Raw genomic sequence first — 27,850 nt, 5'->3', positions numbered from 1 at the left:
GCTGAAACACAAGATAGGCACAACTGCCAAGTTGATCAGTCATTGTGAGTACAGCCAGGTGAAGGATATTTTCCACATGAAACGTTTAGCTTTCAGATTGCTAGGGGTAGCTTAGTGGTTAAAAGCATTGCTTGTCACACCAAGACCTGCTTTCAATTCCCTACATAGGTACAATATGTGGAACCCATTCAGGAGTTTACTGTGAGTCCTGTATTTGAGGGTCCCTTGCACTCTTAACTTTCAGGGGGCTTGGAGAACAAAATAGGGTTCTCTGTCTGTTCGTTATGATTATTAATCTTTGTATTGTGTGTCATGATCATAACATTAATTGTCACAGTAACTGCAAATGGTACCATAACACAGCTAGTTGCAAACTCAATGATAACTTATTGTCACTTGATTGGAATTTTTACAAAAAGTATTAAGACTTTTTATCCCCCCGGCATGTAATGCGGGGGGATATAGTCGATGCCTCGTCTGTCCATCCGTCCTCCGTCCATAATCATTTTGTTTCCGGAGCAGAACTCAGAAACTGTTCAATATTTTTAGACCAAACTTGATAGATATAGTAATCTCAGGCTATGGTTGTGCCTTGTCCTATTTACTGATTTTTGGCATTTATATTTTTTTTGTTTTTCCATGGAACATTTTGGTGTTAGTCTTATGGTGGGGTGGGGTTCGTTTCCGGAGCAGAACTCAAAAACTGTTCAATATTTTTCCGCAACACTTGGTAGATATATCAATCAAAACTTAAAGTGTTGCCTTTTGCTATATACAGGTTTTTGTGATTTATTATTTTCTCAGTTTCTATGGAAACGTTTCAGACTTAGTCTCAAAATGGAGGGGTGGGCTTCGTTTCCGGAGCAGAACTCAAAACCCATTCAATATTTTTCTGCAAAACGTAATAGATGTATGTGGCAGACCCCAAAGAGGTGCCTTTTGCTATGTATAGGTTTTTGTGATTTATTATTTTCTCAGTTTCTATGGAAACGTTTCAGACTTAGTCTCAAAATGGAGGGGTGGGCTTCGTTTCCGGAGCAGAACTCAAAACCCATTCAATATTTTTCTGCAAAACGTAATAGATGTATGTGGCAGACCCCAAAGAGGTGCCTTTTGCTATGTATAGGTTTTTGTGATTTATTATTTTCTCAGTTTCTATGGAAACGTTTCAGACTTAGTCTCAAAATGGAGGGGTGGGCTTCGTTTCCGGAGCAGAACTCAAAACCCATTCAATATTTTTCTGCAAAACGTAATAGATGTATGTGGCAGACCCCAAAGAGGTGCCTTTTGCTATGTATAGGTTTTTGTGATTTATTATTTTCTCAGTTTCTATGGAAACGTTTCAGACTTAGTCTCAAAATGGAGGGGTGGGCTTCGTTTCCGGAGCAGAACTCAAAACCCATTCAATATTTTTCTGCAAAACGTAATAGATGTATGTGGCAGACCCCAAAGAGGTGCCTTTTGCTATGTATGGGTTTTTGTGATTTATTATTTTCTCGGTTTCCATGGAAACATTTTGGACATAGTCTCAAAATGGAGGGATGGGCTTTGTTTCTGGAGTAGAACTCAAAACCCTTTCAATATTTTTCTGCAAAACTTGGTAGATATATCAGTCAAAACCTAAAGTGGTGCCTTTTGCTACTTACAGAGTTTTGTGATTTATTATCCATGGAAACGTTTCGGACTTAGTCTGAAAAGTGAGAGGTGTGTTCTGTTTCCGGAGCAGAACTCAAAAACTTCTTAATATCTGTCAGTGTTACTTAGTAGATATGTGTGGCAGACCCCAAAGTGGTGTCTTTCGCTATTTACAGGTTTTTATGATGTATTATTTTCTCAGTTCCATGAACACGTTATTGACTTCGTTTCCGGAGCACAACTCGAAAACCATTTCATATCTTTCAAAAGATCTTGGCAGACATAGAAGACAGATCTTGAAATGGTGACTTTTTTTGGTTATAGGTATATGGCATTTATATTTTTCATGAATTCTATGGAAACAATTCAGACTTGGTCTAAAAACAAAATAAGTAACTATCAGATGATTTGTCCTTTCAAATATGTGGGGGCCGGGGGGATATGTCATCTTCTGATGACTCTTGTTCTGTGTCACTGTGGATGTGGTAATAAATTTCTTTGCATCCGTTGTAAATTTTTATGCATATTGGACACAGACATTTGTCTTGTAAATCTCTGCCCAATGCTGGTGTTGCCCACTTTGTTATTCCTTTAATATTGCTAAAAGCAGCATAAAAGCATGAAAACATATTGGTCAGGAATTTTAGTGGAATGTATAGTGAAATCTTTCGTTATGACTGACAAGTGCCAGTAAATATCTTTTTAAAGAGTCACAGATGCTGCAAACTCCATCAGTATGTCTTGTCTGTTCTTGTGATGAGGAATAATGAATATGTCATTTATTTTGGTACTCTTAACTAAGTTCTAGTGTCAAAATCAGGAAGAAAGCCACATTAACAAATACTTGTTATTGAATGATGCTAGTTCTGCAATGAATACACAATGAATGAGGTGAATATGATATGTTTCACTAATATATAGTAACAAATCTGAATATACATCAGTGTTTCCATTCTCTGGCATAATACCGGCTTTCGGCTGGTAAAAATAGCCCAGGATCGATAAATTCAAATGCTGCTGGCCCTCATGTCCAGTAATCATAAACATCATAAATGCCTAATATAAGCCATTCCATGTATATCAAATGTCAACGAGAAGTCGTTCAAGTATAGCTTCTATCTAAATATGGTTTCAAAAACGTATTTCATCTCATAAGCAAACTAAATTATGTGACGTAATGTACAAAATAGGATTGGTAAGTGCATCGCCAGTCATTCTGATTAAATCGTGTTGTTTGTATCTCGTCCCATTATAGTTATATGTAGTCTTACGAATTATTGCGGAAATGTACGACCGTATCTGATTGTTAAAAGCACATGGTGGTCGTCATATGTGAAAATGGTCTGTAAAAAGCAGAACAAGTGAACAGCTCTGATGAGAATTGTATTATACATGGCACAGGAAAATTTGGTGATTTCTGAATTTTCTGGATTTAGTGAATTATGGAAAAAAATTGCTGTTCAAGTTTGACTGGTGATGTCTACACATATTGTGATAGCATTGGAGAAATGGAAGGTGGATTGCTAAAAGTACCGTGAATAAAAGAAAATTCACTGATGAGACTAAATGTGACAGCTGAAAAAAATTTTGAATGCAAATTGGTTCCCAGAAACACTATTTATAGTGCACTCTCGAGAAAAGAACATTGAAAACAAATAAGAACAGAAAACTCAAAAAGGTATGGTTTTATTCAGGGATTGGGAAAGATAACTTTGACAATGGGCCATTGTCAGGATCAGTAGCCATTTTAGAATTTAGAATGGGCCACTGCCTGTGTATCAATAGTAAACCTCAAAATTTTAATGGACCATTAATAATATGCCTTTCCTAATACCTGTTTATTACCTTTATTGAATTAGAGTATCATTGCATGACTCTTATATATATTGTGACCACCAGATTGCCTACAGGATCAGAAAATGAAATGATTTTACCAGACACTGTGGCCAGTAAAAAAAAATGCCGAGCTGAAACGCTGGTATAAGATTATGAATACTTTACATGTAATAACAAGAAATTAAAACACAAACGTCATGTAATTGCTTGAGTTTAAATATTTGAAATCTATTTTCTAATACATAGCTAACAATGCCACTTTAATAGCATGCGGCTTGGATGTATTCTGTATTGCTTACAGTACCTTACTTCAGTATACAAGAAAGTAGTTCCAAGTGAAAAACACTTACATTGTAAAGTATTTGTAAATATTCATTGCAAGTAACCACATAAAAAGAATTATGTACATAGTAATAATAATATATGGATATTTCTTGTGTGCCCTAGTCCATCTAGAGCATGCACAAAGAGTGTCCAGAGTTCATGAGGAAGATATGACAGTCATCAAAATGACAAGGAGAATATTTCGCAGTTCTTGGTTGTAGACTTTTTTGAAGAAGAAGGTTTTGAGTCCTGATTTGAATGCTCCTAAGGATGAAGCATTTCTGTTGGGCGTTTCTTGCATTTGATTGGAGGTTCTGTAAGGCTCAGCAGTGGAGAGTAACGAAAAGTACTGACACTGAGTTACTTAGACTGCTTGATGCACTGACTCACTCTTGATCTGGCTGTTTGTACATCATCTGGTTGGAAGGAATCCCTCAATGGAGGTCATCGGCAAATGTGTGATGATGCACATGAAAGACTTCCTCTGATGGGTTTGAGTATAACACAAAGAGAAGTGGCCTAAGGACTGAGCCCCAAGGTACACCACACTCTAGGATCGTTGACACAGACATGCCTTCATGAAGGGATATGGTTTTCTTCACTGATTACGCAAGTGGTTGGCTGGCTGGTTGTTTGTTGCTGAATGCCACACTCAGCAGTAAACCAGTTATATGGTGGCGGTCTGTATATAATTGAGTCTGGACCATACAGTCCAGTGATTGATGGCATGATCATTGATCTAAACAATTGAGATACGATGACATGTGTTATCGAAGTGAGCAAGCCTGACCACCCGGTCTTATGACTAGCATGCGTTGCTGAAGACCAGTTCTATACCAGGTCTTTCATCGGTTTGTTTACGAGGGTGATATTCTGTGTATCATTTAGTCCTATTACATTTGGATTGCACGAGGTCTGCCATGTCATTGTCATTATCATTTTTCAACACTTCCAAAAACATTGTTTGATTCAAGTTCTTTTCCATCTGGGCAGTGGGTTAGCCTAGTGGTTAAAGTATTCGCTCATGATGCTGAAGACCTGGGTTCAATTGACCGCATAGGCATAGTGTGTGAAGCCCATTTGTGGTGTCACCAGCCGTGCTATTGTTGGAATATTGCTAAATGTGGCTTAAAACCATACTTAATTGCTCACTCTTTTCCATCTTTCTTTTAAAGTTAAAAAAGTTAAAAACCTTGAGTAGAAACAGAAAATAGATTTATGGTGTGAAATAATAGTTTACACTGAGGAAAAAGTGTCAAGGAGGCCCATTTGTTCAATTGAGGCGCTGCATACTGGATCACCTTGAATCTATGTTCAACCAAATATTAACATGTTTATGATAATATCTTGGCTATCTCACAGATTGTGTCTCCAGACCATCTGCAGACACTTGGTGTTAAAGAGAATTTAGATTCATGAGTAAAACTTATCCTCGCTAGCACCTGGTGGTCAGGTCCAGTGACCAACCTGGTTCAGTGTCATCAGGCCACAGGCAAACTGTAGCGCAAATGTGGTTGCGCAGCGTAGAGAAAATGACCAGTCTCCATATATGCGAAGCGAGCAAAGGTTGGCAAATACACTTCCCTCGCTTCGGTTCAAAAAGTATTTTACGTGTCAAAATAAAATATCGCTTCACTCGCATATATGAAGACTGGTCACATTCTCTATGCTGCACAACCCCACTTGCTTTACAGTTTGCTTGTGATCAGACTTAGCTCTTAATGATTTCAGTAGAAGGTTTACCCGGACCAGTCATGTATTTGCAGGTTGACTGGATATTGCTAGGACATGGTAGAGGGAGACATGAACCCAAATAATTTTTATTTGTATTTGCATTTTCTGGCTTCAAACTAGGATTACAATTATGATGAGATATTGATATGATATTAATTGAATATGTACCCAAAAGTAGAAGGGCTCCTTCGCAAACAGTTAATGATACATAGTAAATGCAATGCATCATATATTCTGTTTGTCAACCCTAGTGCTGGTAGCAGGTATGTTTAACTTTGTTTTTTTACTTACAATTGATCAGTTTCATTGATGATTCATTTCAATTTCAATCCAATGAATCGATCGCTTAATCTATGGCTTCACTTTTGTCAAACTGTTTTCAAAGGTTAAGTGTGAATGAACAAGAGAACTGACTTTGTCGGTATAGATATCAAATTTGCAATTAAACATCTTGACAGGGCTATTTAACTTTTACAGTTCTAATCAGTTTTTGCTAGGCATGGTCTTGTGTGCAGGGATTAAGATTGCCATGTGCAGTAGTCTCATACAGAACTGGAAATAACACTCAGCTGTGCACTTTTCCCTAACCTACTGGTAATTTAGTAAAAACATATCTAGTAATATAACTAGATGAATTTTGATGTACCTATCAAACATACTGATTTGATGGGTCAAGTTAGAGGTCAGTTCATCTACATTTTTGGCTTATCTATGGTAATATATGGTAGATGTGTGTATGTTTGTCTAATTTCAAAAAGCTGTTCAATTATAGCACCTGAATGTTCCAGCATCTCACGTATAAGATGTTCAAGAAATGAAACTTCAACACATGCTTTAAGGTGTATTTGATGAAGTAGTATATTTTTGGCAACAATTGTCTGAAGATGCTTCGTTTTACTGTTTAGTTCTTCACATTTTGATTTACCTGTACCCGGTGGTTCATTGGTTCAAATCAAGAATATGTTACTAGATTTCTTGATTCTGGAAGTTGTTACGATCTGTACGTAAGTTTGCACTTTCCTCTAATTTAAAGGTGGCATGCTTTGTATACTGAACTCCTTTCAGAACAGTTGCATCACCATCCTCTCACAAGCCTCTGATGAATCATGTAAAGTAGTGCTGATATGATTGAATATTTGGCCAATTGATTGATCTTGCTTGCATCAGCAATTGCCGATTGACCTGGAGACGAAGCAGTATTCATAAAACATACATGCAGGTCTCAACAGGAAGTATCCTCTGTCATGGTGATTATTGTATTAACCAGTGCCTGTTTCGTTTTGCACAATGTTATGATTGTGTTCCATTACTTTCCACAAGATTTTTGTAGCGGAGTTGACTATGAAAAATCAATTATTTATCGAATGCAGTTATCAATCTGCGTTTTGTGAGCACTGGAACAAGCACTAATGTAAAGATGTTGCTATGGCTATATTGTTGTACAAGAAAATTGCAGATGATTTCATTAATGTCTTTGAAGTTTGTGCCTTTAAGTGTCAAATGAAAAACACAACTTGAAGTTGTACAAAATGGGGCTGCAACAAATACGTAATGTGGCAGATATGATATGTATCTCGAATATTGGGTAACAAATGCGAAGAATTATTCATGAACATGGGGTTGTAGTTAAGTGATTGATGCACTCTATGGAACCCCCATGTTAATTGTTTTTTTGACATAGTAATAGCTAGTGATCTGACATGACACTCATATTTGGTATGTAATAGATTAATAGTTAACCCTCAGTACCATGTGCAGCTTTTTCAAACTAACATGACATGCACTACTGCAAGGCCAGTACATATTCCATTCTTGCATTTCATACTTTAATAAGGGCTGAAGTTAAACATGCTTAGTTGAAAATTGTAAATATTCTTTAATATTTCCATTCACCTAATATGCAAGTGTATCGTAACAGCCTTAGTAAAAATATGTTTTTCTTCTATAAAGATCGGAGAGGTAGTGTTGATCATTTAATCTATCTGTCATTTGATGGATGTAGGAAGTCAAATCAAGTATGTATCTGCTTAAAGGTATTTTATCAGTATAAAATGTAACTGAAACCAAAAGTGAAATCAAGAGTGCAGATTTCTGAGCTCAACCCAAATGGTATAAAGAATTCATAATTACACACAAATATGAAGTTTAAATTGAAGATATTTTTTTTTTCAAAATTGATTGGTCAATCCCAAGCATGCATCTGTATGCTTCTACTCAATTTGTGTAGTGCTGTTTGGCTCTTGATATGATTTTTGTGATTCATTCTCTTCCCACAGAGGTTTATCAAGTCATATCTTCCCATGTAACCTCTGGTCAAATGCAGCCATATATCCCCATTCCCTTTAAGTCCACAGGTTGCACACAAAGCATTAAATGACTAGTGTGTCTGTTGTCAATGACAGCAATGAAGATGCCATTGATCCACCATTACATAACTGAGTACTGTTTACATGGTTTAGAAGAATCTTTTGCACGTCTCGCAGGTTAAGAGGTTGTTGTTTTCCCGAAACATGCAGAAGAAATTTCAGAGGCTCTGCAAAGGATCATTACTGAAACAACCTCACTGATTGCACAGCCAAATCTAATTGCAACCAAACATGAATCCAGAACACTCACACCCTGAAAGGGCTGTATTAGAACAAAGGTTATGTGAGAAGATATGACTTGATTAACCTCTGTGAGAAGAGAATGGGAGGATTTGTTTGCTTTTGCTTCCTTCAGTACGATAGACTTTGGTATGTTTAATAATTGTATTGTATAAACATGAATGATACTGATAATCAAGTGAGGTACAATTATAAGTCACAGCAGTATTTCAGCCATAACAACGTATGCATTCATAATGCATCAAGTTAAATAAGTGATTACCTGTCAGTGAGGGACAGTATCATAACTAGAATATCATAGATATAGATGTAAAACAATACACAATAAAAAACAGGCTGTAGATCACCAAAAACTGAAGGTGGATCACTATATTTGTGATCATGTAGTTTAATGAATGTTGACATGGGTTTACGGAGTTTGATGGAAACAGGTATCATTAGAAGATTTATATGATTTCAGCAAATTTTCATCATACATTCTTCTGCACCATCACCCAAACTGGAAAATATCTGTTGGAGAATTAGGAAATTTTGGATAACACTTAGTTGATATTGTTGAATTCGGAAAGAAATGAACAGATCTGAAAATACTGTCATTTAGATAGGTAGTTAGGATATTCTGATTCACTCGCATATTTAGACTAGTGAATCAAACTGTAGCCTTTCATGAGTTCAGTTAGTTATTTGTGGTCACCAGAACAGAATATTAATGAATATTTACAATTTTTTAAGGGAGGATGTTTTATTTCAACCTTTTCTCCTTTTTCAAAATGAGATATGCAGTAATGGAATATGTACTAGCCTTGCAGTAGCGCATGTCATGATTGTTTGCCAAGGCTGCATATGGTACCATCAACAATAACTATTACATGCCAAATATGAGTGTCATGAGATCACTAGTTATTGCTGTGACAAATGAACACTACCAACATGGGCATTCCATATTGTGGATCAGTCACTTAAAGGTCACATGCAACCAAAACATCAAACATAATTAAAACACATTTATCACTTATTCATGACATATAATATACATTGCTTCTTTTGAAAAAACAAATAAACAAAATTATAAGCGTACAATCGCGATTCAAAAGTGCAATATTTTGTACTTGGGCTTACTTCCTCAGAAATGAAGCCCTCGGGAGACCGAACCCAGTCATAGCAGGTGGATCTGCACTCAAGTGTAACGACGGCTTCCGATTGGCTGTTTCATTTGCTGATATGCTGAGGGTTCATTGTGTGTACAGAAAGATGATCTGTTTGATGGGCATTTTAGAAGTATAGCCAGTCAGAAGAAAGTAAGATTCTTTATGGATAACAACTTCTTTTTGTGTACTTGATGCGTCGTTTCAGTATGGATTCATATACTGTTGTCAAACAAAATCATATACACTAAAAATCATATACACTAAGAAGTCGCTATCCATGAAGAATGTATATAGAGATGTTGGGTTTTGAAAATACATGTTCTCTGAATTTGCGCTCGATCCAAAAATCATGTCACTAGAGATGGTAAACTACTGCATGGCTGGAATCTGTCATTCGTCCTAGTACAAAGCAGGACTTGAAACTGACAAGAGTTTGCACCAGTTTCCGTCAGATCCAGTCATCCGAAAAAAATGAATGTAGTTTGTTTGCAACCCACAGACATAAAAACATGTCATGTGTATCACATGTGCCTAATTACATAATGTGGCAGACACGGGACTCGGGTGCACGAGTCATAAATCAACTTATTTTCTTTATGTCGTATAGTCTGATAGGTGTTAAGTTCAAATTGCACGTGGTCAATGATTGAAGCTGTGTATTGCATGTTGTCTTTAGCAGACAGGCAGACAGACATATAGGTGTGAATAAACCAGACACTGAGCTTTCTCTGTGACAGAGACTGCTTACCACAATCAACAAGTTTTTTTTAATGTAGCGAGTAGATTATTTACTTGTTTGTGTACACAACCAAGATTAGACTACTGCTCACGACCTCAGATGCTGGGCATGCATACTGTTTCAAGCTCCACGAACCTATTCACTGCGCATGCGTTATGGACGCAGCGCAGCGCAGCAAAGCACAGCTGTTGAAACCAGTTTTCTGGGGGGAATTTAGTGAAACGTTTGAACTCCGATTTCGCAGGCTTTTTTTTCATCGCGTTTTTTCAACTTTATAGGTTGAATTGGCATCTTTTATGATTTGTTTTGGTAAGTACATACGAAAAGGTACCAGTATCTGCAAAGTTGTGTTTTACGTTGCATGTGACCTTTAAATACAATATCGTATTCATGAGTAATTATTTGTATCCGTTACCCAGTATTTGTGATGGGTATCATATTCACAACATTGTGTATTTTATTGCATCTCTTTCATATGAAAAGAAAGGTGAAAAGATGGTATTAGTCCTATAAGTCACAAGATGTCACACCTTTTGGTGAACGTTGACTGTTTGACAAAATGGAGGGATGGGCTGGGTTTCTAGAGCACAACTCAAAAACTTCTAAATATCTTTCTGAAAACTTGGCAGATATGTAGTGGAGACCCTAAAGTGGTGCCTTTTGCTATTTACAGATTTTGGTGATTTATCATTTTCCCAGTTTCAATGGAAACGATTCAAACTGGAGGGATGGGCTTTGTTTCTGGAGCGCAACCCGAAAACTATTCAATATCGTACAGCAAAACTTGGCAGATATTTGAAGCAGACCACAAAGTGGTACCTTTAGCTATTTACAATGTTTTGGCATTTTTATTTTTCCTGGTTTCTATGGAAACAATTTTGACTTAGTCTCAAAATGGAGGGATAGACTTCTTTTTCCAGAGCACAACTGGAAAACCATTTGATGTCTTTCAACAGATCTTGGCAGATATATGAGACAGATCTTGAAGTGGTGCCTTTTGCTATTTACAGATATATGGCATTTATATTTTTCATGACTTCCATGGAAACAGTTCAAACTTAATCTAAGAAAACATCAAGTAACTGTCAGATGAATTGTCCTTTGAAATATGTAGGGGCTGGGGAGATGTGTCATCTTCTAATGACTCTTGTTCAAAATACCGAAAAGCATCCATACAGTATCTATTGGTAGTAAGCCAAAAGTTAGGGAGAAGCAGCCAGACGATTTTGAATCAGTTTGGAGTGCACCCTTGTGCAATATGTGTATAGATATATGAAATGACACAACATCAGTGGTCCTTATGGCACATATTGATTGGTGCAGTGAAAGTCAAGTCACACCCTCTCTAAAAATCTGTTGTTTCTATGTTAGTGGAACTGCGTTAATGTTGTGTTGGTGACACAAGTACTGACCATTCATTCAGCTATTTCCTTCTTAGGATTTGATACAGATAGATAGGATTGTATTTCCTCATCAACTTCCACATAAGTGTACATAATCCTTCAATGCATCCTTTAGTTTTACTCTAAGTTTTATGATTGATCAACACCAATTGATTGTTGAGTGAGTGAGTTTAGTTTTACACCACATTCTGCAATATTCCAGCTATATGGCAGTGGTCTGTAAACAATAGAGTCTGGACCAGACAATCCAGTGACCAAGAGCATGAGCATAAATCTGCGTAATTGGGATACGATGTCTTGCCTCAACCAAGTCAGCAAACCTGACCACCTGATCCTGTTATTTGCCTCTCATGACAAGCCTTGTCACCTTTTATGGCAAGCATAGGATGCTGAAGGCCTTTTCTACACCCAACCTTTATGGGTCTGGTTGTGGAGACTGTTTATCTGTTTATCATATGAACTGACTCAACTCTTTCATACACACAAGAAGTAGTGGTTTATGTCATTGAGCATTGTTGAAGGAACATATTTATGGATTAATTTCCATTTTTGAGTGGTGTTAAAGAAATCATTTGCAACAACATTCTGAAGCCACAGCAAGGTGAAATGTAGAAATATCAATGCATAATACAGAAAATTACTTTTACTCAACATGAACTGTCATAACATTTGTGATTGGGAGTTGTGGAAAGGAATATATCCATGTTTTCACTTAAATTTCCAGTAGTGCAGAACAGAACTACTAATGTTCATCCTAGTTTGTAACTCATTCTTGAATACAACAAACTAAACCATATGTGTCTATACAGGAGTGGACAACAGTAGGAATGTTTGGTGAAGTGTTTGATTTCCCAGGTGTAATAATGAATAATATGTATAGTAAAAAATAATAATGAATAATAAAGTCTGCAACTGCAGCCGTGTTTAACTCTGAGAGGGTACATTTTATCATGGTTTAGGAAAAGCATACGTGCTTCACTGTCAATCTTAACCAAAAGATGCCAAAAATACTCCTAGAATAGGTGTTGCCTTGTAATATGAAAATGTCACTATCCAGATCTGATCAATCTGTTTAAACAATAATGATTCATCACTTCCAGCAATAAACTTTAGTTTGCTCCATACAATTTTGTTTCCAACAACCTAAGAGAATATGTGCAGCTTGCTTAGTTAAAATCCTTTCACCATGAACTGGCTGATAAGAAGATGTAATCTTGTTTTTGGCCTCTTCTTTTTGCTGAGATCAGTAGTATTATACACTAAACTGTTCATTGGCATGTTTGCATGTTCAGTTTACATGTTTATCCAGATTGCTTCTGGTTCATTAAGATATGCATCCTTACTTCGAATTATGAATTCAGAAAACTCTAGTCACTATATTACCTAATCAGACGTATTTACTAGCCAACACCTTAAAGTTTCTGAGTGCCACACCACACCACACCACACCACACCACACCACACCACACCACACCACACCACACCACACCACACAAATGAAAAGTTTGTTTTGGCCGTGGGAATATCATCTCTCCACTCGCTTTTCCATGGTGGAATGTTCTGCCTCCACTCTGTGTGTACAGAACAAGTCCACTTCTAAAGTTCTTGTTCTCTTCCCTGATAAATAAAAAACAACATTATGATAACTCGAATATTATTGTCATTATATCTTTAATTAAAAAAGAACACATTTAACAAAGGAATGTATTACATGAGCTAATCGACATTTATGTTCGAAATCTGTTGAGATTATTCATAGAATATAGGAATAAAGTGCTTCTGGCACAATTCATGTGGAAACATGAACTGTCTTAAATATGTACAGACTTATTGCAACTCAACCATTTCTTGTGTTACTTAGGACCGACCAGTATTTTCCTCGGATGTAAGTATTCACTGACATGACATTGCAGTGATGCATTTCAGTCATGACTTCAGATGGAACTGAATCATGAGACTTACCATTGAGCTGATGTTGTGTTGGTTAACTTAGCTGCTGGCTTATGAGGGGGTCCATGTCATTGACCCTTTAAAAATCAAATAGCCGACTATTTCTATGTAACAAGACATCCACTTACTCTGAAACTAGGCTCATATCTTTCTCTTGATATGGGCTACCTCTCATACATTTACAACTTTATCTTAATCTCTGTATCTATGTCATCTGATAATCTTGATATTCAAGAGTACAGACACAACATTGCTTATGCTATGTTTGAAATTGATGGAAAGGTCAAGGGTTTCTTCTCATAATCTGTACATTAAATGTTTAAAAGCTTGCAGTAAATCACAACAACTCCAGGATCTTCCTTACTTTCTTGTTCTTACACGGTTATTATTAAACTCTACAGTTGATTTAATGTGGGATATTGTAGAGAGTTGTTTCCCCTCAGTTTGAGAACTTGATGCATCACTGTAATGTGCTATGGTTACATAAACCAATTTCTGTCTCTAAAACTGGTTCGAAGTCTTATTTGAAACTCACCATTTTGAAATGCTGCCCCCAGATATCCTCACAGTTTGTCGTTGTGTAGTCACATTTTTTCAAGTCAAAACAACCAACAGAATTTGTTCCATATAATGTTATGTGCATGCTTAACTGAACTGTTTTGTGTTGGGCTCAGAGTTACTGTATGGGTTACATCAGAGATTTATTGCATCATGAAATCCAGTGTCTATAGGTGTTTAGAGTGATGAGTGTTTAGTAATATGTCATGTAATACTGCATGAATGAAAACTCTACAACCCATCTCAATCTGAATGTCTTACTTAAGAATGTTTTGACCATTGTAAAGTGGTAGATGCTTACCTTTTCATGAAACTTGGCTCTACTCACTTGAAACATTGAGTAATATGGTGCTTACAGAATCGTGAACTTTCTGTACTGACCTTCATCCATGAAATGAGTAGCACTGAATGTCCATGTATACTAGAACAAATATTGTGAGAAGTCAGTGGCAATTTATCAAAGGTATTCCTGACGTGGCCTGCATGGAGCTAACAATTTTCATAACTATTTATTCTTTCTTTTTAATAATTTGGATACCTTTACTTTTCAATCTAAATTTGAGTACTAGTATTCTAAATACAGTTTGTATTAATACGATGAGGGCAATTTTCTTTTCAATAATTTTTTATCAAGGTCAGTCTGCAAGAGATCTAACCAGTATATTTATGCGTAATACATTCATTAATTCATTTTTCATTTAGATTTGCATTTAGGGAAGAAGAAACTGTTTAGCTACTGGTTAATGTTACCAGGGTTTAGTTGGTCAATAAAGACACATATTTGCAGAAATAATATATGATTTGAGCAAAAGATGGATACAGTAAATGAATGACCTGCTTGATGCAAAAAAACATTGTCAGTATTTAATCTATTTTGAGGCTTATTTTGTTTAAAAGGCGTCAGCCTCAGTTCAGTGTGTGAATAAATAGTGATACAATCTTTGTGATTTGATGGAAAAAAAATTAACACTCAAACCATCTGGTTTTAAGGGATAAGTTAAAATACGTAAGTAAGTTCAAAGATAAGTTGAAAGTTTTACTGTTTATCGTTGCTATAAAAAAAAAAACCAAGTGACTGAAATATATTTCCTGCTCCAGAGAAAGCACATTATACATGGTTCAGTTCTGTCTGAACACTTGATTGTGACATGTAAGATTGTCCCTGTTGCCTTTTCACTAGCGTTGGACACCTGTGGTCATAAACAAATTGTCCCTTTCTTAGTTTGGACCTGTTGCTTATAAGAAACAACTAGATTTAGACAGATAGAAAAAAATAAATGCTGCAGATTTTCTCATGGTCTATGCTTACTGTGCAAAGAAAATTTTTGTGAGACCTTTAGATTTGTGTATTATTAAAGTTATTCAAATTGGGATTGACTTCTTCGGATTCATTAACCATACTTGAAACTTTCTGTAGAAGGTCAGGTGGGTAGAAATTGCCCTAATACAGGATCAGTTGTGTGTCATTGCTGCTCATTTTTCTTTTGAAAACAGTTATTTGACGTTTGTGATCACGTGTTACAGAAAACACACGATAATTGTATGATTGAGCTTAATCAATAATGATTTACAGGATGATGGAATATTGTTCACTTTTGATAATTATATAAAATTGGACATGAAATGGAAATATAAACAATTACATTTAATGAAGAAAATTTACAGGAACATTTTTCGTTAAAACTACATCCAGCTTTCAACACAATCTGTAATTACACAGAGTGTAGCATGGTAGATTCTGATTTCACTGATGTTTGCACGTCCATTATCATCACCATATCCTTGTTGTAGAATTGTTATGAAAAGTTCTTTGCTTGCATTTTTGTCATTACTTGTCACTTTGGTGAACATTGGTGAAATGAAACATTTTGAAATATTTATTCTTTTGTGACAATGTACTTAGTTAAACATGCGCTTCATGCATGGTGACATGTCTATTTGTGAGCTGCACAATATATTATGTCTCAACCACAGTGTTTAATTTGCAAGCCAATTCATATGAGTTTATTATAGTAAAAAAGTTTAATATTGATATTTGAGAATGAAAAGTAATAGCTCTTTACATCTGAAGTGATCTGCTTCATGTGTTTCAGTGGTGTGTTTACATGTTAGCATTAACACCAAACAGAATATTTAAGCTTTTAACTATGTGCAGCCATAACAAATATTTCTCAGTTAGACAGTGACAGCTTAAAAACACACACACACACACACACACACACACACACACACACACACACACACACACACACACACACACACACACACACACACACACACACACACACACACACACACACACACACACACACACACACACACACACACACACACCTCTCTCTCTCTCTCTCTCTCTCTCTCTCTCTCTCTCTCTCTCTCCACAAATTGTTGTATTCTACACTGTCTGTAATCAAAGATACCATAAGTGAATAACTCCATTAACTAATGACATGCATTTTATGTTTCTGTAAGATGTCAAACATTTGATATTTCTAGGACAAGAAATGGAACAAGAGTGAGCGCCAGAGATTCAAAGAGGAAGCTGAAATGTTAAAAGAACTGCAACATCCCAACATTGTGAGATTTTATGATTACTGGGAGAAAACGGATAGACGAAATAGAAAAGTTATCATCCTGGTAACAGAACTGATGACTTCGGGAACATTGAAAACGTAAGTAGAAGCTACATTATATTGTTCTTGTGAAGGTGGAAAAGGTCTCAAATCTTGAAAGACCCGACATAAGCGAATCTGATGGCTACATAACCTGATGCCTCTGAATAATACTGAAACAATAATAATACTATCCACTGATTTGGCTAATCACCCTAATAATGTACGCAAAAGGAGGGAACTGTAGCTAGTGGTTAAAGCGTTCACTCTTCACACGAAACAAAGACCAGAGTTTGATATCCTATGCTTGTGAAATGTGTAGAACCGATATCAGGTATTTCTTGTGTCACCTACCATGGCATGCCAAAACTATTCACAATTTTCTGCACATAAGCACTGAAAAAAACAGTTCTTGTAAGCATGCTCTGGTGATGGATCCACATCAGAGTTGTCAGTGAGCAAAATAAAGATGTTACAAGCAATTTTTTGTAATTAATTAAAGTGATAAATGAAATCAACAGTTTTTACTTGTAACAGTTGTGAAAGTTACATACAAATCTCGGAACTGAGCCGAGAAATCTCCGAAGATGGCCGATCTTGTTTCAAGTATTACCGACATTGTTTCTGATAGGGGCGTTGTGTTTATGTTATTACCGCTAAACTACCCATATCGCTGCAATTGTTTCGCGAGTGGGCTGCGCTTGTTTACATTTGAGATGCAATTCCTTCAAATTTGCCATAATTCCTTCCATTACTTAGGGGGGCCTGAGATATAAACAACTAATTCTTTCCTTTTGGCACTTGCTGTATATTATGATCAAAGTGCATGTAACAAATGCAGTCCCTACAGAGTTTGTGATAGCCATAGTTTTGTTTTTGTGGTATGACAGCAGATGCCTCTACTGAAATATTTGTCAGAGATAGAGCGGTTTTGGGTTTACTAATCTAATATCATGGATGAGCATGCCTTCTTCATTCAAATGTTAAGTCAGTTAAGCATTTATCCGAATTTTACTTGTGAATGTTTCAGTTCTATTGTAAAATTATTAAATCCAGATAAACATCAAACAGATTGTAAAGGAAAAAGTTCTAAAATGTTATATATATTGAATGAATGATAACTAGCGCCTAGTTTTCAGATTTGACATGACTGCTCAATGGTGCTGGTTGAAGTGAGCAGAAAAAAAGATATGCCTTCAGATTAGTTAGGGCGGTGGGGTAGTCTAGTGGTTAAAGTGTTCGCTCGTCACTCCGAAGACCCGGGTTTGATTCCCCACATGGGTACAATGTGTGAAGCCCATTTTCTGGTGTCCCCTGCCGTGATATTGCTGCAATATTGCTAAAAGCGACGTAACACTAAACTCAGTCACTCAGATTAGTTAGAAAAGAGTCTTTTGTTGGACAATTTCTGATTTCCAGTGGTAGAGCATTCCTCAGTTTTGGAGCTGAAGAGCATAGACCCACTTCACCTGACTTTGTTTTAGTCTTAGGAACTTGAACTAGTTTATCATCAGCTGATTCAAAGCTCTTGTGGGTTGGTAGTGATATAACATGTCCTTAGTGTTAACAGAAACCTGACAGCTACATGTATTTCATTGTGGCGTCATTGTTTTTTCATAGCTACATTAAGAGATTCAAGAAGATAAACATCAAGGTATTGAAGAATTGGTGCCGGCAGATCTTGAAAGGATTGTACTTTCTGCATACACGAACCCCCCCTGTGATACATAGAGACTTGAAATGTGACAACATTTTCATTACTGGTACAACTGGCTCTGTCAAAATAGGAGATCTAGGACTAGCAACTTTGAAGAATAAATCATTTGCCAAAAGTGTAATCGGTAAGTATTTTACATTGGACACATCTTGTCTAACATCCATTGTTGCTGCACTGGAATCATAGATCTTGATAGTGATAATAACATACAGTGACATGAGTGTGTTTTATGTACTTACATTCATTTTCATGCTTTCCCGCAACTAGATTTTTCCCGGAATTTGTTCTGAAACAACTCCCAAAATTCACAGGTATGTGATGAGCAAGTCATACTTGACTGCCTAAAATAAACATATCACAATAACTGGAACACAAAAGGATTGTGTTTTCAAAGTCTTTATCCTGACAATTTTTCCCTCTTTTTTCCCATTCCTCCCTTTAGCAACAGAGTCTACACTTATTTGATTGTTCATCTGACATCCAGATTCAGGTAAGAACTGGAATTCAATGGCAGGTATCAGTCCTTTATTCTTGATCTTGCATATTGTGAAGCTAATGTCAGTTTGTTTCAGGATTATTTGGTTGTGGCTGAAACCATGTACTAATCTTGTCTTCCCCATCCCCCTTCTTCCCTTTGTAGACTGCAGCGTCAGGATGCAAAGACTCCACGATCTTTGTATTCTTTAAGGTACGCCGGAGTTCATGGCACCCGAAATGTATGAAGAACACTATGATGAGGCAGTTGATGTTTATGCTTTCGGAATGTGTATGCTTGAGATGGCGACGTCAGAGTACCCATACAAGGAATGTTCTAATGCTGCTCAAATCTACAGAAAAGTTACCAGTGTAAGTTCCCCAGACATGTTCTTGACAAAGTTATGTCTTGGATAACATTTGATAACACAGTGAAGGACAGATTCTTGTATTTTTTGTGGTTGAGTCTCATCTGGGATTCGAACGCACACTCTCAGGTTGTGTCAAAAACTACAATAAATGTGTCCTTTATTGAAAAAGTATGATCCCAAATGCATGTAACATTTGACCCCTTTCTAAAAGGCATGGTGTATTCATAGCTTTTGGTGATGGAACAGTGCCAATTTACACTTATTAGAAGGGTCTCAAAGTATGTGTACATTCACTTTGTGAAAGGTGCCAGAGCTGAGTGGTTTAGATTGCTGATTTTGTGTTCTCAATGGGACAAATTCATTAAGTACAAGAATCTGGTCTATACTTGGAAAGTGTAACACGAGGTGTAACAATTGTTACATTTAAACATGTTCAGATATGTTTAACTGGGTATTAGTAATCAGTAAACCTAAGCAGTCCTTATCTCTGAAGGAACTTTGAAGGATTTTGGAAATAAATGTTTACTCACTGTCGGGTTTTTTTTGCCTTTTTTATATGTTTCTGTTTATTTCAGGGTGTACGTCCAGAAGCCTGTGATAAAGTAGACAATCCTGAAATCAGAGATATTATTGAAGGTTGCATCAAACAAAAAAGAGAAGAACGGTAAGTATATGTCGTAAAAGGCAATATTAGTTTCCTATCATCTGAAATTGATCTTGTCAGTTGAATACGTTTATATTATGCTCATGCTGTATTTAAATTTAAGAATTATGGAAGTACAACATGCTGTAGGTTAATTTGAGAAAAGTTGCGAGCTTGGGATAGATGCCTAGAACCAACTTCACAATGCTGAGAATTTTTACAGAATGCTGTGACTAAGGCAGCACCTAGGAGTCTTTTAATAACAGTGTTAAGTTTGTGAACACTTCAGGCACCATTTATGATGCCTTAAGCTGCTTTACATGTAATTGGAACAGGAATTATTCATATTCAGGCAACAGCAGTTTCATGAAACATGTCACCTGCCAACCCTTACAGTCTTTGACCTTACAGAAGACATAATCTGTCAAGATTATTTATAGTTTCTGTACATGGGAGGTGGGCTAATATGAATAACACTTACAAGCACACATATTGAGACACATGTTGGTAGTGGAGATACATGTTGTGAAACTATTATGTAATTACAATCTTGTTTGTGTTCGACTATGTGAATATTGTTTTTGTCACTTTGAACAAGATAACTGTGGTAATTTGATAAAACTTATTGCCTAAAACATTGTCCTTTATATTTTAAGGTACACTGTGAAGGACTTACTTCAGCATGGCTTTTTCTTGGAAGACAGTGGTTTGAAGGTGGAGTTGGTCAACCGGGATGATGAACTCACAGACCGTCCAATCATTCAGCTCAGACTTCGAGTTGTTGATCCCAAGAAGCGCAAAGACAAACACAAGGAAAATGAAGCTATCCAGTTTGATTTTCATTTGGAAAAGGATAATGCTGAAGAGGTTGCTCAAGATATGGTATGGAATGTAAAGGAACTGCTTCAAAGTATTTTTTCAGTTTATATTTGAGGTCTGTCTGTGACTTAATCCTGTTGTCTTGTAAACTTGTGTACGTTTCAGTAAGCTTAGTAAACAATGGTTCAATTGAAATTTGAAATAGTTGAAATTTGCTTCTTTTTTTTGAAAGCAAAATTGGCAAATAAACATGAAATACAAGACTGAAGGGACACTGACTGGTTATTGCATATGGAGTGTTCAAATATAACTAGAAATTGTCCACCTCTCAAATTGGAATTTTGTTAGTACAGCTTTGGATTTTCTTTGTCCTAAAAAAGGTAAAATCTGGATTTCTTCAAGAAGAAGATGAACGTAATGCAACAAAACAAATCCGTGAAAGAATTGCTCAAGTGAAACGTGAGAGAGAGAAGTTGTTGAATGAAGTTCAGCCTCCTGTGGCAGGTCAAGGAATGGAAACTTCAACTCCCCTACCCACCTCACAGATCCAGGTAACCGGTGTTCATCAACCTGGTCAGCCTCAACCTAATGCGTCTCAACAGCTAGTCCAGGGGCAGGTTCCCCCAGCTGTGAGTAAGACGCAGGTTGGAGGGGGTCTGGGTACACTACCTGGTGTACAGGGGGGCATGGCAGATGGGGGTGGACAACAGCAGACACCAGCAGAGGATGGAGTAAATGGTTAGTAGTTTCCTACATTCTTATTTAACTGATCCAGTTCAGAAGTGATCTTCATCATCCCATGCTTGCCACAAAAGGTGACTATTAGGATGTTGTGATCAGACTCATTCACTGCTTGATACGTGTCATATTCAATCTGTATAGATGATGTTTTATCACAGGATTGTCTGGTCAACTTAATTATTTACAGACCGCCATCACATAGCTGGAAAATTGCTTAACAACAAATTCATGTCAACCTCAAACCCTCATAACATCCCAAGCACCACACTATGCTTGTGCTGAGGGTGGCAATGCAATATGATATGAATACCATCATATAATCAGCTTTTGTCTCATACTGCAACATCAGATTTATTAAATGCTTATATCCCTTTATGTTTTGTTTGTAGTCTCAGCTGCTATCTCAGAGAGTAAATCTGAAGCTAATATACCAAATTTGCAACAATCACAACAGTTGTCAGGTGGATCAGCTCCAAATATTCCACAACAGGTTTGTAATTTTGCTATATTTTCAACAGACAATTTAGTTAACCCATTCAACATCTTAGGCCGAACATCTGTCACTCTTCGTAATGCCTGTAAACACTTATTACATTTCAAATGTTTATCCCAAAGTGTATCACCTAGCGTAAGGCCACAACAACAACAATACATGTCTAAGATACAGTAAGTGAGACATATCACTTTTTGGCATTATTCAAATTAGTGTGTTCTTAGTTATGCAATGAATGTGTTTGACCAGGAAGTAAAGATTATGAAAATGAATTGGTTTATTGTCACTTATACAGCTCATCTGGGGCTCTGCCATACCAGGATAGCTTGGTCCACTCATTATGTATTTACAAGCTGCTGTGTAGTAGCAGAAATATTGATGGGAGTATGATTGTAGTTCCACTTATCTGTCTTGAGTCCATAGCACTTGCATGTTGTAGGTTCAAACAAGCATATCAGGTATGGGACAAGATGATGGCCAGCCAGCAATACTTCAACAGCAAGCATCACAAACATCTCTACAGTCCCAGGTGTCACAGGTTGGTCAAAACAAATTTCTGGATCACTTAGCGAGTCTGTCAGCCTCTTTATATTCAGGGACATTCAGAAGACTGTCTTAAAAGGAGAAACATTTTGTTTTGATTTTTTTTAAATAATGGTACTTTGGTGCATATATGTTAACATAATTTTGAGACTTTTTCTAATGTCCCTGAAATATGAGTGCATGAAAACCTTTGTTGGTTTTTGTTTTTGTAAGTATCTTATCTGGAAAAAAAATGTCGTAATGTTTAAAGGCACATAAAAAAAGTACAGCTTTCTGGCCTTAACTATCATCCACATGTTGTGGAAAAAAATTATCATTTCTTCGAGCTGTTAGTATAGAAAGTATCTGACACGATGTCATTAATGTCGTCTTTCCTACATATGTGGCTGACTTAATCTTGCATGTATAAATATTGTGGGTTGCCTGATGTCAAGTTTTTACTAACTGACATGTAAATGGATATTATTTGATGGCTAATTTCTTAACCAAAATAATATATTAACCAGTAAGTTTAATGTTGTCAGGAATGCTAATAAATGCCACAGTGATATTTACAGTAAACAGCTGGTCATTACAATGTATTTACCAGTCAAGGTATGGGAGCATCTGCATTCAAAAATATCAATATCTTAATGCTTTATTACCAAACTATAGCAGTTTAACATCAACATTACTGATTTTTCTCTCAGCATAAAGGAGCTGAAAGTTGGAAACGAGTACGGGACAAGGTTTTTTCCCATGGGGTATTGAAGGTACTTCTAGAGTCACTAGAGACCAAAACTGATATCTTATATTTACCATAAATTCTATCCGAACTTTTGCTTGAAACTTATTTATACTCTATCCATACTCAACTTAGCTTTTCCCCTGGGGCAGCAGTCTGCCTGCTGAGTCTTGTTTATAGTGCAACTAGCAACTGATTTTGACAGGGAATGTTAGGCAGTTTGACACCTCAGGAGGTGCAGTCCCCTCAGAAAGGTGTGGCAGGTTCTCGGCACTATCACCAAGGACCTTACTCTGCTCCCCAGACCCCTGTAAAAACCAGATTGCAGGCCAAGGTGTGTTGCACAAAATTCTTTGGTTTATTTGCATGTAGTTAACCATTTAACCTATACTAACTCTGTAGTGTAGTTAATGGCTTCAATTTCAAGGTTATGGCTTTGTGGATTTTGTCACCAAAATATTGTAGCAAAATGTTTGATTTGGCTGGTACTGTTTATTGCATTCTCTTGTTGGTTTTATAAAGTAGAGATTTCATGTGGAAGCTCCTTGTTATCTATTGCTAAACATTTACTTTTTTATCATCCTTGCTGGTTAGATTTAGTTGCCAAGAGCTGTTTGCACAATTAACATTTAATGTCACATTTGCTAGAGACAGTGGTAATTGCTTCTAACCTACATCTATTTAATTTCAGGTGGTTACTGTCTGCAATTGTTTTCCTTAATTTTAGGAATATGTTTGTAATAAATCACAATCCAGCCTGTATTGGGTATTTTTAGTTGCAGCCACCTTTAGGACGTTTTGGAAGTTGTACATTTTGTAGGTTATATCCAGAGACAAGTTGTGTTTTCCTCAGAAAAAAACAAAGCACTCTCTTGTTTGATGTTTGGCGCCATTTCTGAGCCACTACACCTTACGTAAAACATGATCATTTTTGCATACATTGTTACTTGCGTTTTTAGGGATACCTGAATGAGAAAAAGGGCAGGAAGGTATGCATGCTCATGGCTGTGTCATGTACATCTGTGTCTGTGATACCGGATTATCATTAATCCTAAGTAAGGTTTGCTTGATCGGGAGTTCAGGGACTTCTGCTTATCCTGTATTGAGGCTCTGCCCTTTTTCCTCATTCAGTTGTCCTGTATCATTTTGTCCTGAGGTAAACACCAACTGTTGATGCCTCTAATTACATATTTTGAAAAAGTATGAAACTTTAAATGAAATATCAAGAGGATCCCAGCATATTTTTTTTTTAAAAAACGACCTAGCACCTGTAGTACATCATGAGTTTTGAGTATTCATATTGGAGATTTTGCACTTTTGCTAAGCCTTTACACTTAGAAAGATGCATTCGTTCATTTAATGTTGATTATTTTTCTGTTTCTTGTTCATAGATTTTCAGCATGTACCATTTTAAGCAACTGATTCAAAAGTAGTAAAACCTTTATTAACACACTTGTCACTAATCTATTCAGTATTATTTGTTATCATTTATAGTTTGGAGAAAGTTACCAAGGCTCAAAGTGATGACAAAAAGCAACCATGAACTGTAAACATCAAATGAAAAAACCCAAATATTGCAGTATTGACCTGCTAAGAAAGATCCTGTAAATATAACACTAGCACTTTTTTCCAGAACTACTGTGTAATATTCTGCATATGAATATTTATTCACTCCTTCGTCTGTTTTTAATTAAAGTCAGAAAGTATCCAGCTGAAGATTGAAGGCTTGCAAGGTTATTAACCACAGAAAAGAAGGGTTTGTAACTGATTGTTTATCTTTTCAGGCAAGTAACCTGAGCCACTTGGACATCAATGCTGCTCAGCAACTTCAACAAGGAGGTACTCAAACTGGCTCATCTGCACCTCAGTCCTCAACATCAGGCACATCCCAGCTCCCCTCCAGTCATTCAACAGGCTGCCTGCAGGATGATCCCACACACTCCAACAGAGAAAGGTAGGCAGCCTTTCCTTGCAGTTTGTGGTCACTGTTGTCATGGTGGAAACTACTTCTCTGTTTATATGTTTAGCCTAATGGAAAAACATTTTCTTCCAGATTATCAGTTCCTGAAATGTTTCATCACAGTCAAGGCCTTGGAGATTTATGTTATATTTCTGATAATGGTGAATTGATGTTTCAGAATAAAAAATGGGTGTGAGACAGGTTGTGCAATTGGTAAATTGTGGTAAGTAATGATTTATGCTTATTCTGTACAAATATGTTAGTACATATTGCATTGATTTTTTTCACTTGTATTTAACCAATGTTTTTACACTTGCAGTGAAAATGAAGCTCAAGGATCCAGTACTCAAGACAAGTCAAAGAGGAAGTCCCGTCCCAAACGGCGGAAAACTCTCGAGAAAGTTCCAAGAGCTACCATTCTCAGTGTGGGTGCTGACAATGAGGTTGAGTGCAGGCTGGAACTATCCAATAGAAACACTGTCACTTTCACATTTTCCTTGGAAAATGATAAACCTGAGGAGATTGCTGAAAATTTGGTAAGTTTGCTTGAGGTGTGCCTTGCTGAAAAACTACTCCACATTATGGCTTTGGCACAATACCATATGTGATATTTGTTTTTCTTTATCAACTAAACTGACTGAAAGTCAGTCACATGACACAATAATCTTCGAAGACTTTGCTTACCAGAACGCTGTTGTTGCAGTCAGAATCGAACTAAAAGAGAAAATCATCTGAAAAATGATACAAGAGCTGGATTCGTTGTATCTGGCCATTTTTATAATTGTTGACACCAGGATTTGATAAGCCAGTTTACAATGTGGCCACCACTTTGACCATGTCGATTGTTCTAATAGTGGACTCTCAATACATGGGTATGTTTTGTCTTCGTACAGTTTTGGCGGATTCTCTGTGTGTAGGTGCAAGGGTTCGTGCGCGTGCGCGTGCGCATATATGCAGGGCAGGAAAATATCAGAACAACATTGTCAAGTGTTACAAGAAACAGCCTTGATCCTTAGTTGTGGATGCAATTTCTTTTCGCTTTGCACTGCAGCTACATCACTTCTAACTAAACCTTCACTAATGCATCACAGCCAGTTATGATCTTGTTTGGATGGTATGTTCCCTCAACTTCAGAAGGAAAATTGAGGCTGGGGGTTAACCTAATGGTTAAAGTGTCTGCTTATGCGCTGAGGGCCCAGGTTCAATTGCCCACAATGTGCAAAGCTTATTTGTGGTGTGATATTGCTGGACTGTTGCTAAAAGCCGTAACTGTAAAACCATACTCAATCACTGTAGGAATATTAATGGCTTTTGCATGCCCCTGAGGTAACTTGGTACTTTCTCAGAAACAGCAATGTACTCCCCATACATTTTGGTCAGATTGTTAATTGTGGCTGTCTAGGCAAGGTGGAAGACGGTTTGAAGTAGTATTTCAAAGAGATTCAGTGCATTTGATGGCTTCAGAGTTCTCTTTGCGACCTTTGTGGCCTGTCAGGAGGCAGTTACTACTACTTGTGTCCCTGAAGTCTTTGCTGGCTGGGCAGTGGAGTAGGTTAGTGCTCAGTTGTCAAGCCAAAGGTCAGGGTTCATTTTCACAAATGGGTGAAATGTGTGACCTGGTTGTTGACATTTCTATCATCAGATCAAGAATGTTCCAGTACAGGGATTAGTATGTCTCATCCATGACATAATCATGCCCAGGGAACAAGCACACTAATATCACAACCACAGACTATTTCTTTGAGGTTTGCATTGTATATTTTCTGTCAGGATATAAAGTAGTAATTGCAGTAGACAAACAGAGCTCCAGAAAAATTTTCAAGCAAGTGGGTACCTCCATGTCTGTTTATGTATGAGTAATTGCATTTTTTTAGGAGTAACCAGCATTTTCTATACTCCCACTAGTTACAAGAATTGTGTACTTTTACACAGAGTTTTTTTATCCTTATTTGGTATTTAACTCTTCTAAATGTATAATTATAAATGCATCTCAATAGACTAAACATTTTTAGTAATTGTCAAATTGGAAGTCAAGTGACTATTTGAGTAAACCCTGGCTTTGGCTGTAATAGTATATGTGTGTATAAGCATCACTTACTATTAGCTAATGCTGTTGTAGAGTTTGTGCGCCACAATTAATCATACGCAAGCCAGTTTAGTTAATTGAGTAATGTACGCAAGGTATAATAGACCCATTGGGTTTTTAAGTGATTCATATGCATTTTTGTACTCCCAGATTTGTAATTAATTGAGTAAGTGTGATTTTTATTGAGTGAAATATGCAAAAATGCACCTTATATGGAGCTCTGAACAAAGATATTTATGAAATTAGTATTCTTTTCCTGGCAGAACAATTTAAAGGACCCACCCATCTGACCTTGTCTGTTTCAAGCAGTTTCAGGTGTGAGGGACAAGGGAGGCAACTCTTGTTTGGGGACCTTATTGACGAGAGTCCTCAGAGGCGAAACATATTTTGATTCTTTGTTTGAAGGATTTTTGCACTGTTGTATCAGGATTAGTATAACTGCCAATTTAACAGGATAGATGGAAGAGGATAATAGTTATGTTTTACCTTCACCAGTAGTCTACCAGTACTGGATTTAGCTGTGTAGAACATTCTTCTAGGTAACTTATTATGGAAGAATACAACCTGATATTTATGTCTCCAAAGTTGTGAACCCTTTCTTGTCAACAATACATAGTTCCTTGAATACATTAAACACATTTAATACCACTGATCTGTGTTTTCCAACACCGTTATGAATTTCCGCTAAATACAATTTGTCACGCCTCCTCGGGTTTGACATCAAACTGGGCGCA

General features: G+C 36.8%; 1 protein-coding gene across 4 annotated transcripts in view; it reads left to right on the top strand.

The window, feature by feature from the left end:
- Window positions 1-27,850, top strand: part of LOC137296113 (serine/threonine-protein kinase WNK3-like) — a 41,773-nt gene that overhangs the window by 5,068 nt on the left and 8,855 nt on the right. The window contains exons 2-13 of one of the 4 annotated variants that reach the window (XM_067827796.1): window positions 16,430-16,605; window positions 18,166-18,386; window positions 18,951-19,108; window positions 19,683-19,771; window positions 20,407-20,632; window positions 20,950-21,307; window positions 21,700-21,800; window positions 22,243-22,341; window positions 23,036-23,098; window positions 24,855-25,024; window positions 25,209-25,253; window positions 25,350-25,566. In XM_067827796.1, the coding sequence (XP_067683897.1) occupies window positions 16,430-16,605; window positions 18,166-18,386; window positions 18,951-19,108; window positions 19,683-19,771; window positions 20,407-20,632; window positions 20,950-21,307; window positions 21,700-21,800; window positions 22,243-22,341; window positions 23,036-23,098; window positions 24,855-25,024; window positions 25,209-25,253; window positions 25,350-25,566 (1,923 nt within the window). The remainder of the gene's footprint in view (window positions 1-16,429; window positions 16,606-18,165; window positions 18,387-18,950; window positions 19,109-19,682; window positions 19,772-20,406; window positions 20,633-20,949; window positions 21,308-21,699; window positions 21,801-22,242; window positions 22,342-23,035; window positions 23,099-24,854; window positions 25,025-25,208; window positions 25,254-25,349; window positions 25,567-27,850) is intronic. The other 3 variants (XM_067827798.1, XM_067827797.1, XM_067827799.1) reach the window with 3 other exon arrangements.

The sequence above is a fragment of the Haliotis asinina genome, chromosome 9, assembly GCF_037392515.1.
Source record: "Haliotis asinina isolate JCU_RB_2024 chromosome 9, JCU_Hal_asi_v2, whole genome shotgun sequence".
Taxonomy (NCBI): domain Eukaryota; kingdom Metazoa; phylum Mollusca; class Gastropoda; order Lepetellida; family Haliotidae; genus Haliotis; species Haliotis asinina.
This window is presented reverse-complemented; position numbering and strand designations above follow the sequence as displayed.